The 15,517-nt window shown below is 33.1% G+C and overlaps 1 protein-coding gene and 2 long non-coding RNA genes across 5 annotated transcripts; all 3 read right to left on the bottom strand.

Moving 5' to 3' along the window:
* Window positions 1–109: 109 nt before the first annotated feature.
* Window positions 110–4,728, bottom strand: LOC106403866. Its single transcript, XM_048777196.1, has 8 exons — window positions 3,531–4,728; window positions 3,388–3,455; window positions 2,873–3,302; window positions 2,552–2,800; window positions 2,226–2,480; window positions 1,773–2,113; window positions 1,685–1,727; window positions 110–1,638 (listed from the first exon to the last, which is right to left on the bottom strand). Exons 1-8 carry the CDS (start codon window positions 3,757–3,759, stop codon window positions 896–898), a joined length of 2,358 nt encoding a protein of 785 aa, XP_048633153.1. The 5' UTR covers window positions 3,760–4,728; the 3' UTR covers window positions 110–895.
* A 3,192-nt stretch (window positions 4,729–7,920) lies between these two features.
* On the bottom strand, window positions 7,921–9,707 carry LOC106404540. 3 transcript variants are annotated; one of them, XR_002663000.2, is made up of 5 exons: window positions 9,330–9,683; window positions 8,904–9,174; window positions 8,601–8,787; window positions 8,249–8,501; window positions 7,921–8,148 (listed from the first exon to the last, which is right to left on the bottom strand). It is a non-coding gene; the product is annotated as an uncharacterized LOC106404540 (long non-coding RNA). The 3 variants fall into 3 exon arrangements; XR_001281012.3 differs by having other exon boundaries at window positions 7,921–8,119; window positions 9,330–9,681; XR_001281011.3 differs by having other exon boundaries at window positions 7,921–8,501; window positions 9,330–9,707.
* A 3,387-nt stretch (window positions 9,708–13,094) lies between these two features.
* LOC106404778 lies at window positions 13,095–15,222 on the bottom strand. Its single transcript, XR_002658604.2, has 2 exons — window positions 13,828–15,222; window positions 13,095–13,741 (listed from the first exon to the last, which is right to left on the bottom strand). It is a non-coding gene; the product is annotated as an uncharacterized LOC106404778 (long non-coding RNA).
* Window positions 15,223–15,517: the final 295 nt, after the last annotated feature.

Genomic DNA, 15,517 nt, shown 5'->3' with positions numbered 1-15,517 from the left:
GTAATGCGCTGTTTTTTCCTGGTTGGTCTCAGTTACCAATTCGGCACAGTCTATGAAGAGAAATTAGATGTTCAAGTTTTAGGGAGCCAACTCTATTTATTATAGCTCATGGGTTTACCTGTATCAAGAGTCTCATATTTGACATAAAGACACATAAACTTAAAAGATAATAGCACCACAACCTTTGCTGCATACTTTTATCATATCTCATCACTCCTTGATCCATTTCAAAGTCATTCCAAGTTTGTGTTTCAGTTCTTCGAACTGTGTTGTCTACAATGGCTTAGTTACAAATTTATTCATTAACCCATTGAGAACCATGTAGTCCGAGGAACTAGAAGATAAACTTAATACACTTTGAAACCAAGCAAGCAAGGAGTGGTGAGACATGATATGATCCATTTACAAAGTGAAACGAATAATTATTGAAACCACTTGAAAAAGAGGCAATGAAGACAAAATATAAGACATAACATCTAGCTAATGTTGTGGACCCTTGTGGTGACTTTTAATATAAGACATGACTTTTAAACATCATTACCGGGTTTTTAGTCAGCACTAAACCAGAAAATGATAATAGGTAAGAAGGAATGCAATCTACGGGAGAGTCATCGTCTATATCAGGTTGTGACTGAGCTCTAATTAAAGCCTTCTTGTAACTGCTTGATCTTCTCAGGATATCTTGTAGGCTCCCTGAAAACCTGTTCACAAGACAAGGCATACAAGTTTCATGAGCATAATATATTTAGTTTGTGTAGCTTATAGATGATACCGCTAACAAGTCACTTACTTATTTGTTACTCCGTCCAGATTGTTTCCTGCTCAGATCAAATATTAGCGTGTCAGATAGAGAGAAAGGAGCATGAGGTTTAAGTTAAATTGGGATCTATATAGGTTACCTTAGCTTCCTAGACATAAAAGTCACATCACTGGCATCATTTGGAACCCTTGACTGCAAAGGATCTGTACTTGAGCTAGCTGGTTGTTGAGCTCTACCTCTTTTCTCTTTCGGTTTCATTGAGCCCAATGAACCATTAGAGGAACCGCTTGGATGAAGATCAAGCCCCTTCTTCTCCTTTTTAGATTTAGCCCCACCAGCCACTTGATCTGGTTTCTCTTGATTTTGGCTGCAACCAAAATTGTCTCCCATATCATCAGTTAGACTTTTCTTGGAAAGGCTCTTATCCACAGCATCATCAGCGCACTTTCTCAAAAGTGAAGCATCGCTCTCAGCATCTTTGATGAGAGGGGTCTCCTCCGGAGCAGCATTGTTTACCTCAACTGAAAATTCTTGGGAGTCTGCAACCTCCAAAGCAGCATTGTTTACATCATCAACTGACAATTCTTGGGAGTCTGCAACCTCAAGAGAAGCATTGTTTTCCTCGGTTTCATTTCTGATAATACTATCAGGCTCTTCTCCTTCCACAGCTTTGACAGACTCATCAACATTGTGTGCATCAGAGGAAACGACCAGAGTATCTTCTTCTTCAGCTGGGGTCTTGGATTTTTTGGTCTTAGTATTAGACTTCACTGATTTAGCCTCATCGGCATCGGCTTCAGCATTACTGGCCTGGATATTATCTGCAGCACTTGGTATAGCTTTTCCACATCCCAAAGTATCATAAATCGTCTCAGTTTCTACACGAGAAATAACATCACCTAATAAGTTAGAGAATAACAAAACTCAGCCAAGAATCAAGAATGACATTATGAGTTGATGAGATAAACTCCGAAGAGAATTGATCTTAGAGGAAAACTATATTCAGCAAAGCATTGAAATTACCTTTCTGACTTGCTTCTGTAGAAGAAGGAATGCCTAGATTTTCGATTGGAAGAGATTCAGGAGTAGCATCAACAGAATCAACATTTGCAGCAGGAACTCCTTTAATCTCATTCACAATATCTCTTGAAGTTGTAATTGAAGCAGCAGAAAAAGACTGACTGATGGCATCTTTTGATCTCTTCTTTCTTCTTTTTTTCTTCTCTCTATCTGGTCTGGTGGTAACCTCACTGACAGTGTCCAAATGATTTGTTGTGTGTCTCACTAGATTGTCAGTTTCAGTTTGATCTCTTCCCACATCATCGATAGAAGAAATCTGAACCAGCTCATTTTCTATAAAGAATCAACAATAACATAATAATGAGTTATATATAATACAAACTACTACTTGAGAACTGAACATAAAGGATAACTAACTAGATTCAGTAACGAACTGAAATATTACCTTTTTGAGTTGCTTCTGCAAAAGAATCATCAAGATTTTCTCCTCTAGAGATTGGAAGAGATTCAGGTACATTTCCAGGAAATTTACCTATCTCATTCACAATATCTCTTGAAGTTGTAATAGCAGTAGTAGCAGAGGATTGATTTGCTTCATCTTCTGATCTCTTCTTTTCTGCGTCTGGTCTGGCTGTTAGCCTACTGTTAGTGTCCAAATGATTTTCGGTTTCAGTGTCATCTTCCACAGATTTCTCAATTTCTACACAGAATCAGAAATAACAACATTATGAATTCATAACAGAGAGAGCTGTGAACGTTAAGGGATTTTACCTTTCTGAGTTGCTTCAGCAAAAGGGTTACCACGATTTTCTCCTCCAGAGGCTGGAAGGGATTCAGGAGTAGCAGCAACACTATCTACATTTGAAGTTGTAAAAATAACAGCTGCAGAAGACTGATTGATGTCATCTTCTGATCTCTTCTTCTCTGTATCTGATCTGGTTGCTAAATGATTTGCCTGGTGGCTAACCAGATTATGAGTTTCAACATCGTCTTCCACAGATTTCTCACCCATCTCAGTTTCTACACAATAACATTATGATTAGATTCAATAAACAACAGATGATCAGTACTCTCTGATCCAAATTTGTATACCTTTACTTGTTGTTGTTTCCGGAAGAGTATCATCATCTAGTTTTTTTCTCGGTGAAGATTCAGTAGCAACAACTTCAAGCTGAAGCTGAACATTTCCACTTAACTCGTGACTCCCATCAACATCAAATTCTGAAGCAGCAGCAGAAGATTGATTAAGATCATCAACCTTTGGTTTTTTCCAACTCTTTTCTCCATCGGAAAGTTCCAGTTCTCTCTTCTTTCTTGTCTTCTCAACTTCCAAATCTTCTTCCTCGAAAAGTAGAGAATCATTCTTGTCTTCCTCATGGTTTAAACAATTTTCAACTTTGACGGCAGCATCAACAAACAAAAACCAACAATTACGACCGATGCCGTTGAAAACCATACTCAAGAGCATAGAATCTGGCAAGTGATAATCAAAAAGGAGACCCCTCGTATTCTCACGATTAACCTAAATTAAATTAGCAGGTCAAGAAAGAAACAAAACCACAACTTAGCTAAAACATTATTAAAAACACACAAACTGATGTTGCTACCTTAACCGCAGATATATCAATTTCTCCAAGTTCGGGAAAACACTCATGATGCTCCTTGCATAGTTTCACTATATGTATGGTGAACCCAGAATCATCATCAGATCCATCGAATGGAGATTGAAGTGAAATACACTTTTACCTACCTTTGAACTCGGAGATGGTTTCACGGTCGTGAAGGAGAACCAGGAGATGAGTGTCTAGGCTGGTGTCTACGTACACGCAGTTAGTCTCCCGCGTGTCAGATTCAGCCATTGCCGAGTTTGGATTTGGCGGGGAAAGAAGATGAACAGGTTGAATATCGTTTAGATTAACAAGTCGCTTGGTTACTCTCAAAGTCAGACGACATTTATATAATGGGTAGTTAATCTCCATTAAATATATTTTTAACGTGTTCCAAAAAAATATATTTTTTCAACATCTTTTTGTTTGGTACTCTTTTTTTTTTTAAGTCATCTGTTAGATTATATTGAACTTTAAACATTGTTTCCAAACCATTACAAGGCTAACACCCCCAGGCCACAAAAACCCCCCACAATTATCAAACCAACCCCTGATTATGAGTCTACGACTAATACACTTTCCGTCGCCATACCTATACCAAAAAAGAATTCCAAAGACTACTCATAGCCATTAAACAGAGGATTGGACTTCCTCATTCACAAAGCAATTAAGCAACCATACAGGAGGACCTGCCGCTAATGTATTCAACAGACCAAACCAAAGTTTCCAACTTCACTTCACGCAAACTTCCAATCTGAAACATGATTCATATTCAAACGATTGATCCGAGACAAAGGCCAACGATTCCCGGACAGAAAGGGACACCGTCAGAGCCAAAAGCCAGCCTTATAGTGCTAAGATAGCCACTGTAAGCCAGAGACGAAGCCCGAAACACGGGAGTCAGGTCGCCGGAAAATAGAGCCAGAAGAAAAGAAGCTGACAGGAAGATGACCAGAAGATCTCTGACATCTGATGCCTCGTTTGGAAGGTTGTCTGACCAGATCCAAGAAAGCTTAAGCACCCACATCTGAACCGGCTGAATACAACCACCGCGTACCAGAAACCAGATAGGAACCGACAAACAACCCAAACCAAACATAAACTCACCAGAATATCACAAGCTTCTTGGTGGATCCCTCTTTACCCACCACAACACCTCGACCAAACCTCATAAAACAGAACTTAGGACAATAACCCACCCTCTCACGGCGCCAGCAAAACTCGCCGGACACCGGAGAGAGAAGATCTAGATCTACTTTTTGTTTGGTACTCTTAATTACGTAAAAAGAGGTAATAAATTATTCAACCATATCTATGCTACTACTAAATGAAGAACAATAGAAAATGATTCGGTTTTATCATGTTCAACTTCTTTTAAAATATTTACTAGATGACTTTCCCGTGTTTATGCACAGATTTTTAATATTTATAAAGTAAATATATTATAATAATTGATTGAAATTTACTTTAATTTTATGTTACTTCATTATTTGTATGTATAATTTATATTAATAATTTTATATTACATTAATTACACATATAATTTTTGATATGTTATATCTCGTCGGTTTTGTTGCTCTTATAATCAATTTAATTCTCATTTAGATATATTGGATTTCATCGATTCCTATAAATTCAACTATAATATTTTTTTTATTTTAAATAAATTAAAATTTTGATTAATTTTCTTATTTGCATTTAGGTTGATTGTTGTCTTAGATATGTAAATATATTTTAGTAAGATTATTATTTAACTTAAGATTATTGTGCTTAAAATGAAAAAATAAAAAATAAACTACAGTTCCAAATTACATATATTAATATAATGATAATATAATAAAGTCTCATGCATATATATAAATTTTACAAAATAACTAAACTGTAACAGTTGGTTAATATTTTATTTTTATTTATTAATATGTTTTCAGTCATCCTATAATTTATATTTATAAAGTGGATAAATCATTATTATAAAATTATATATTTTATTGTAGTTAAATCTATGAATTTAGATATAAGTTGGATTAGTTGAGTCACTCATGTTGTGAGTACATATATTGAGTTACATTTATTTTTAAAACTCAAACTCAATTGTAGTTATTTCTGATTATAATTAAGTCAAATCAAAATAGTTTTATTTATTGCTTAAATGTGCATGTATTTTCATAAAATTTATCAAATTATATGTTCATTTCTTAAAAAATATTAGAAAATAAAGCGGAGATCTATAGGGTTACATACATAAGTAACTCACAAATTTTTAGAAGCTCATGAACGCATATCAATATTTACAACAATTCAAATATTTTATAAATTCTAAGAAAATTTATGCCTTAGATTTATTGAATGAAAACTGAAAATTATTTTAAATAATCTTATTGACTTGGACACTATTATTGTGTATCTGCATTAAAATTCATTTTCAGTATGCCACACAGAAATCACAATGAAACAACATTAAGTAATACTTTTGTTAGAGTTTTTATAGGAAAACTGTTCCTTTACTGATTGAAACGAGTATTGATTGGACTCTCTTGAATGATATGCAGTGATGGACAGAGAAGAAAACAATAGAGTGGTCGAGGAAGGTCTTCGAACAGATGGAATAACTGATTTGAATATGCATCACCAAAAGATTTTGCAGGTCTGCGAGAATCTTCTGCAGATTCTTCGCTTTCATAGCAATCATCTTCATCTTCCACCTTGAGTTCTGAAGTAATCAGCAATAGCTTTCAAAGATATGAGGTATTGCAACTTTTTATCTACTTCATGCTCAAATACACGATGGAGATATTATACTTTCGGAATCTAGTGTTGTTACATCATACTATTTTGGTTGGACAACAAGTTTTGTTGCAATCTTCCTGGCGTGCCTTGACCTCACAGTGCTACCAATCAACATTCTTGTCGGGAGTTACATCAGTAACATGTTCGAAGACAGGTACATCTTCGAACCCTTACCTCAAACTGAAATTCTAGATCATATGCTTCTTGGTGCTTGATATGCATTCATCTCTAACTGCAGGCAAATCCTTTTGACATCTGAGATCATAGTCTTTATCGGGATTCTCTTCAGTTTTAACTTGTTTGTTCCATACACCGTACCACAATACGTAATCTCTGGTCTAGTAATGTTCGTCGCTGCTGAAGTACTCGAAGGTATACAAGTAAACAAACCTCTGTCTATATGTGTTTTCTTTAAGAATCAACTGTTTCTAATGGCTTTTGTTTTGTCTATATAGAAGTATTGGCTCAATTGAGTTTATTAGATGAGTATAATACAGTATATATACTGTGTACAAGCTGTATACTAGGGATTATACATTGACTAAAGTACCCTTATCTACTTATCATCTACACACCCTTTGTCACTTATTTTTGTTTTTTATATTTGTTGTCAAATATATTTGTTGACATTATATTATTTTAGTTATTATTTTTCTTTTTTTGTTTTGTTTATAATAAGAACACATTTTATATCATCTTTGCATATGTCTAACTAAAATTATTTATTATTTATTTTTATTGTTAAAGATTATAAGGTTGTATTAGCATGATATGATTTTCATGATAGAAATGGTATACATTTGTTAAATGTTTGCTCAATTTTTTATTTATAGTAAGTATATTCGAGTTTTAATTGTTGTGGTTAGGTTTAGTACTCAAGACATCGATTATTTTACATTTTGTATATATTGAATGTACTTATATTTTTAATAAAATTTTATCATTCAGTTTCAATGTATAATTAGTGGATGTTTTACTTATTTTATTACCTCGTATATTGTTTTCATTTGCTATATCGAGTAATATAAGTATTAATTTTAAATTTACTATAAATTTATCATGGGAAAGAAAAAAACATAATATAATATATGTATTAGTTAAAAATGTATCATGTGCTATAGTTTTGGATCAAGATAGATATATTTATTGAATCATTATGTGTTTTGTGTTACATGTTGTTAATACTTTTTTTCTTCTGGAAGATATTGGTTATAAAGCTTCCAAAAAAAAACTGAAGAGAACTCAACTAAGTAGTGAAGAACAAATAATAAGCAGAGATTAATCACCATGGCAAAAATAAATTGTGAACCTCATTTTTTTAGTTTATATCCAAGTTTATTCAATATTTTTGGCCGACGCAAATTCTTTACTACAGAATATTATTATATTGTGTGAGTATATGTTGATGTTATTGTCGATGAGTTAATCATTAGTGGGTATATGTTTATGTTATTGTCGAGTTAGCTTCTGCTAGGACATTTGCTAGCATAGTGTAACCATACTAAACCGAATTTAATTAACAAAATATATATATATTTTTTTTAATTTATTGCTAGTGTAATGTAACCATACTAAAACAGATTTAATTAAAATATATATTATTTTATTTAAATTGATATGAATATATTTACAAATTCAATATTAACTATCATTTGTTCAATATACAGATAATCTGAGTTATAATGTTATTTTCAAGTAAATCCGGTTTGAATCCGAATCCAAATCCAATTCCAATACCAACCTGAATACAATCCAATATGACATCAATTAATCAGAGAAGAAACTAAAACGAATTACAAATGGTTTACGACTTGGTTTCAGTTTATATATTAAATTGATAAAAGTCAACCACAAAAAGAAAGAACATGTAAATTCATCTTCTTCATAAACTTGGGCGTATAACTTTCGACAAAGAGGGCCATAGATCTAATTGCCGAAAAGCCACCTTCAAATCAAAAATCACCATCCGAAAATCTTTAAATCCCCATAAAAGCCAAATATACAAACCATGATCACCTTTATTGATTTTTTTTTTCAAATGCAAAATTACTGATGTATATTAAGTGTCACTTACTTGACGGACAACGGTAGAAGAAACATCAACCAAACTGAGATCACGATAAGGTATAGGCACTGATGCACATCACAAAGCTGTAAGCATCGCAACTTATGTTGTATGGCTTACCATCAAGAACCTAACCATAAGTTGCATTATTACATACAGAAAACTTATTTGAAGACGTAATTAGCAATTTTTTAATGTACGAAAGTTGCGATGGTGACGGTTGAATCTGAAAGTTTGAAGTGGTGCCCTGGAGGAGCGTCGACTGTGAAGAGGAAGAAGGGTGAATAAGATGGTGAATATATATAATCAGTAACGACACCTTAAATCGTAAAAAAAATGCAGAGAAGATGGAGAGGCCAACCTTTTCATCATTCAAGAGTATGTCAAGTTGTCAACTCCATTAGCTCTCCTTTCTTCATATCTCTTGCTTCCATAAACGAAAGAGAGGCGTGACCACTGTCTGCGGAGAACGGCGAGACTGAATTGGCGGTGAACGGCGAGACTGAATTAATTGGGTGAGGCACTGGTATTTGAGGAAACAAACAAATCTGCAGAAAAACATAGAGAAGTGATGAATACAGTAGACACATACAATCTTCACCAAAACAGGATACATAAACCATATCAATGTCATCATTAACACTTATATTGGAAGGCATCTCACCGAAGGAGCTGTATCTCTTCCAAGTGAACGAAATGTTGAATTATCTATTCCAGTGAATCTTCATAAATCAAAGCTAGTATTATCTATTCCTGCTCATACCACAGGGTCCAATCCCCTCCGTTGAGCCAAGCAAGAACCGCCATCTTCATTGCCACAATTGTTGAGCCAAGCAAGAGTCACCGAAACCGTGAGATGCTCCGAAGATCTGTCCGAGTCGGACAGTCCGACAGAGTCAGATACGATGGTCTCATTATGGCTCAGGCCCTTTCACCTGTAAATCACCATCATTAAAATGATTCAACAGGTAAATAGAGAGATAGATTCTCTGCTTCCGAAAATCATTCAAAAGTCAACACCCAACAACATGATAATAAGTTTATAGTTGTTAAGAGTTGTGAAGATGATGTTAAGTGGACAAAAGTTGACCTTTTATAGGTGTTATCCACCGCCTCCAGAGAGATAAGAAGCAATGAATCACGTTTGTTGTGGTCGAAGGAGTAAAGATGGTTGTTAATGGCGATTTCAGAGGAGAATAACTTCATATGAAATGACGCCAAACGAAACTCGACCAGGGGGGATTCCTCATGAAGATTCGAATACGAAAGGACGCAATGAAATTCCATTGATAACTCGATTTCAGTCATCTAGATTCCAATCTCTCGAGACGCCATTGACGGAAGAACACAAACCCTAGTTGCAGCGTGAAAGTAAGGAAAATGGCTTCTCAGGTCTTGGGCTTAATTCCTATTATTAACGGAAGCCCACGAATTTCCTTCTTTTTTTTTAAATGAAACACGAAGTTGTGATGTAAGGAACATGTGTCGATCTCTCCTCTCTCTATTTAATGACATGGCAAACTGAGAAGAGAGTGAATGTCTACTTTATATAATAAGATATTGGTGTATATACTAATTTTACTTTAATCAATTTTATTAACAAATTTATTATTGGTACATAGAATCAAATTTATAGTATTGCTATTCCTTTGTGTGAAATTATACTAATAAACACAATAATAAAGTTAGAAATAAAATAAGAAATTATAAGCTATGTAACTTTAATTGTTTATTTCTAATTATTAAAAAAGTAGTAAGATTATAATTTCTTGTCTAATCTAAACGATACCTCCAGATGATCAGAATTCTGTATTACCTCTAGTTGGAAGCAAGCCTAAACTTAAATAGAGAAAACCGTGAAGAGTGCAAGAAAAATCAAGTTCAGTGAAAAGAAAAGAGTAGCCATTTTAGCATGCAATTCAAGTATCTGACTGTTGCCTCAATTCAAAATTTTAAATATGTTTAGAAATTAGAATCCCTGATTTGTCTAAATGTGTAGGAACTGGGTCACAGTTCTGCTAATGAATTTTCTTAATTCAGAACTGAGTTATTCAGATCATTTTTGTATAATAAAATTAGACTATGCGAGTTTTACTGTTTTAGATGTTATATGACTAAGAAATGGTGCAAGAAAGCTGTATCACATAAGTCATAATTCATAAGTGACCATATAAAGATTAGGTGTGTCTACCGGTCCCGTCGTTAAAGGTAGGAAGATATTTTCTTTATCTCATCATTTTCATAATTTTCAACTAATTTTTATGTTGTTGTCGTTAAATCACTGTTAGTTCTCAAAATCATTGTCAAGATAAGAAAAAAGCATGCGTTTTTTTTTCTGGTTAGAGAGGAGATATACTTTCATTTTACGTTTTTTACATAATATTAGCCTCGACTGAACAATTTGTGGCATCACCCCTCATGGCTGAGGCGTTAGCAGTAAGGGAGGCTCTACTACATGCGAAGACACTACAGTTCACTAAAATCTGCTTGAAGTCAGATAACCAAGTGCTGATCAATGCACTCCACACGAAGATACATCCGACGGAGATCTACAGACTCAATCTGGATATCAAGAATCTATCATCATGTTTTTCTTTTCTGCACTTTTCCTTTATTCCTCGTCGTTTCAATTCTGTTGCGGACCTTATTGCTAAGGATGCTGCTTGTAACTCACACTCGTTCTTGCCGGTTTAGGCCCTGATTCTTAATGAAGTAGTTTGTTGTTCAAAAAAAACATATAAAATATTAGATTCATAAGTATAGTTGTATAAAACACGTTATCAACGAGTACTTTCCTCGTAATTTTACGCGAAGGAGAATATCGTGGAACCAAACATGAACATGATGAGCTGTTTACACCATGGGCTATATTCTGAATTTGTCTATATTCTGAATTTGTCTTACACTCAAAAGTACATTCAACATTTGAGGCACTTTCCTTTGGGACTTGCTATCTGCTCGGACAAAAATACTCTTCATGAGAGCTTTTGTGGTTTTGTTATTAGTTTAACCCTATTTCTTTACTTGTTTTTATCTCAAATATTAACTTTTCATCCTCTACATTTCGACATCCAATTTATATATACTTTAGAAACTTAACATAGAAAATATCTTTATAATTAAAATATTGTGGATAGTATTAGATGGATAAGACATCCACAAAAAATATGTATTTAAAAATAAATGAACTGTGGACAAAGAAAATGTTAGACAGAAAAAGATGTGGATCTATAAAATATGAACACTCATCTAAAACTTGTTTAAACACTTTGTATTAAAATTAAAAAAAAAACATATTAGATTCTTCAGATTAAGAAAATGTTAGAAAGGATCAATACTATTAAAAGAGAAAGAGTCTAAAGAAATCTACCTATCAAAGTTGTTTGGACCCTTTCATTTAATTCATTATTTTTTGGTATTACCTTAAATTTATACTAACAATATGTTACCATATATTTCTCTAACAATAATTTAGTCAATTCTTTTATTTATTTAAATCTCACTCCTAAATCTTTATCATTACTATTACTATATTTATCATTTTGATTTTTAATCGTAAAAGCATTGAAACTAATTTTTATATTATCACTTTTATCATATAATATATGATTTAAAGCAAGATAAATTACAAGACATATATGTGTACATTCTAACTTCCTCTTTCGTTTATAATAAAATAATCATATCATATTATAAAATAATCATATCATATTATATATGATTCATATATAAACTTTCCCACTAAAATCTCATATCATATACTAAATTTTCAACCGTTTATAGTTTGATAATATTTTTATATTTAAAAATGATTTTTCTGAATATTCATGTTACCTTCACAAAAATGAAGAAATTCATTGGTTCTATTAAAGCTAACTTGACTTCACGATATCAATATTGATTATTCAAGATTTTGAAAATTATTTATTTAGATATTATACTTTTATATACTTTTCACTTAAAACGAATCAATACTATTAAAAAGGAAAGATTTTTAAAAAATCTAAAATAAAAAAGTTGTTGGAGTTATGTATAACTATTTATTATTTTTCTGATAATACATTATTCATTCTAAACATACAATATTTTAAATATTTTTAACAGATCTTAATATTATTTCTTATGATACCTTTACTCAGAAAAATATTTCATCAACCATGTTTTTGTACAATAACGTTAAAAATTTATATCAAAAGGTTGTTGGACCTGATATGGACGTAATGGGTCCACATCTGTTCGGGTAATTAAGATTCTAAAAGAATTTGAAATATATGAAAAATCTGAAAAATATCCGAAACATGAAAAGTATTTGTAACTCCAAACAAATACCAAAAAAATTCAAATACCTAAAATTTTAAAATTTTATTCAACATCTGACACGATGAACTGAAAAATACCCAAAATTTTATCCAAACACCCAATTTTTTTTTTAATTTGAAAAATTTACCTGAAATCAAAACTCTAATCGTAAACCAAAAACTTAAAAACAGTATCCATAATACCGGAAACATATTCGGAATATCCAAATATATCTAATAAACACATATTTATGATCGGGTCTAGGGTAGGACCCGGACTTAAACAAAGACCTGCGGGTCAAAAAAAATCCAATATGTTATCTTCTCTGGACCTGAACTAAACCTATAATTTTGGGTCGGTTCGGTTTGTTTTTTTGATCCGGATATAATTCTCATGTCGAAAAGAAACTTACGTAAAAATGTACATATAAAATCTCAAATAAACTAATTTGTAGGTTATATAGCTGTTAAAAATTATGTTTTTCGATATAATAAGACTTTGTATTATAATATAAATCCAACAACCCCGCGCTTTCCAAGCGCGGGTCAAAATCTAGTTAATTGTTAAGTTTAAATTTTATTGAATTGTATTTGAATAATAGTTTACTAATCAAAATGTAAAATCGCTTGAATTGTGTACATAAGGTTGTTTTATGGACATAGAATTGTGGACAAGGAAGACTTCAGGCAGATCTTGATAATGTGGCATCCATGTACACACATCTTTCCTGCATTATGGGCAGGTTTAACATTCTTGATGCAAGAAAATCCATACAAAGTGTGCACAAGGAAGACAACTTGAATCGTCGGTAAGAAACAAACAAAAGAAAATATAAGTTTAGCTAAAAAAGTGAGAAGAGGTCTTAGCTATCAAAATAATTATCTAGCCAAGAATCATACACCTTGACTACACTACACTACGATTCCCAGCAGCAAATTACTTTCTTAAAATTATCAAACTGATGGCACAATTTGTTCTACCTAGAGGTTCGGTTTCATCATCTTTGTGGACATGATACTTAGCCAGAATCACAGTTTTAATTACAATAGGTTTCTTACCAGTACCAAATCTCCAAGACCTTGCTTTACGGCTATTCAAACAAAAAACCAAACCGAACATTCCATTTGCAAACACCCAAGCTGGTTGGAACTCAGCTGATCTCGGGTTTGTTCTTCCAGGAACACCAAAATCATCCACAATACCCTGAAAAAGTAGAGTTTCAACATAATGGCAGTATAAAAGAATCTCTTCTAGTTACTCTAATGGTTCTTGCATGAACAGCATTAGACCTTGACTTTACTACGATCCTCTCAAGTATTAGGCATCCTTTAGATAAACTCAACATGAATCACCCTAAAGCTCTGACTTAGCATTAACAAAGCATCACACCCGTCAAATGCAACGCCTGGAAAGTCCAATATAAGTCGGCGGCAATCACCTCTACAAAGGTTCGGATGCGGCGAAGGACGGATCAATATCACACGTCTCCCGACGATCTAAGCGCTCGATTCGAAGCTCTTGACCCAAGCTTCTATCTGTGGTCGCCAATCAATCACTTGATCCAACTAAGAAGACTTGGCGGAAGTAAATAGCTCTTCACCGTGTTCCTGGCTGACGGAGACGAGGCGGGACGGCGACATGAAAACCCGGTGCATTCACGGAGGAGGAACTCGGGGTCTTGAGATTTGACAAGTAACCCATCTTCTGATGCTTCTACGAGAGCTTCCCTGGGCTTCTTCAATTTCGTCATGGATCGAGAAAAAGCGAGAAAGATTAAGAAAGGATCTCGTTCGTTCTTGTTATCTTCAACAGGACCGGAAGAAAAAAAAGTATATCAACAAAATTAGGGTCATGAATTTGGTATTTGGGAAAGTGGTTCCGATTTGAGATATGAGAGAGAAGGAAGAATCTAATAGTTTACATATCTTCGTTTAGTTTGAAAATAGGGAAGTGTATAGTTAATTTTGCCTGTAGGTGTAAATAGAAACTTAAAATGTGTTTGTATATGTAAAAAATTCAAACATGATATTAGTTTTTCTAATTTTGTTTTACGAGTCTTGTTTGAAATGAAGAAACCTAATGGAATGATCAAATGAAAAGTCTTCTTTTTTTTGAACGGCAAACGAAAAGTCAATATTTTCCAAAAATGAGAAAATACTTAATTACAATTACGTAAGTGCTTTTAGTTTGATTGGTCGGTGTACATCTATACTATTAAAGCAGGATCCTATTTGAAAAATTACCTTAGCCTGCCCTTTTTTTTTTTGTTTCTTTATATTTCAAAGAATAGGAAAGGGTAAATACGTGAATTACATACAACACGTTTTGTTTCAAAGTTTTTTAAATGGCCCAAGCTTGATTGTTAGCCCAATCGAATTTCTCCTTACACATTTGTCTAAATGGCCCACGGCAAGCAGATATTAGGCAAATTCAGTAACAAATATTTAGGGGGTGTTAGTGGGAGTAAGATTTATATAGAGTTTGTTGATTTTAAAAGTTGAAAGATTTGTTAAATTTGGAAAGAGTTGTAGAGAGTTTTGTATATTGTGAAATTTTATGAAAATACATTGATATAATGATTCTAAGAATCTAAGGTATATAAGTAGTATTCTCAAAATCTTGTGTTATGAGTTAAATAAATCTGACTAACACCCCTTAAAATCTATAAATTCTATAAATCTAACTCCCACTTTCAATCATCATAAATCTAACTCCCACTAACACCCCCTTAAAATCTTAACCGTATAAATTCTCTAACGATTTTCCCTTTAATGAATCAGAATATACTAGCTTGCCCATGAAGCATACGTAATAACTACCCAAATATTTGTTTCATTTAATTCGTTTATGTTAAAAAGATATCTAAACCAACAGAATTGTAAATATTGTTAAGATATGTAAACAACCGTATGAAATATCGGTCTCTAAATATCTTTTCTTGATCAATACTCTAACTGTTTCCTATAGAGAACTAAGAAT

This window comes from Brassica napus, chromosome A3 (genome assembly GCF_020379485.1).
Source record: "Brassica napus cultivar Da-Ae chromosome A3, Da-Ae, whole genome shotgun sequence".
Classification (NCBI taxonomy): domain Eukaryota; kingdom Viridiplantae; phylum Streptophyta; class Magnoliopsida; order Brassicales; family Brassicaceae; genus Brassica; species Brassica napus.
The sequence above is the reverse complement of the archived record's forward strand: the minus strand, read 5'-3'. Positions and strand labels throughout refer to the sequence as shown.

Coding starts and splice junctions, on each gene's coding strand:
- LOC106403866 (XM_048777196.1), bottom strand. CDS start 3,759: ATGGAGATTAACTACCCATTATATAAATGTCGTCTGACTTTGAGAGTA. Junction 3,456..3,530: donor AACCATCTCCGAGTTCAAAG/GTAGGTAAAAGT, acceptor CCATACATATAG/TGAAACTATGCAAGGAGCAT. Junction 1,728..1,772: donor GTCAGAAAGGTAATTTCAAT/GCTTTGCTGAAT, acceptor TTCTCTTCGGAG/TTTATCTCATCAACTCATAA.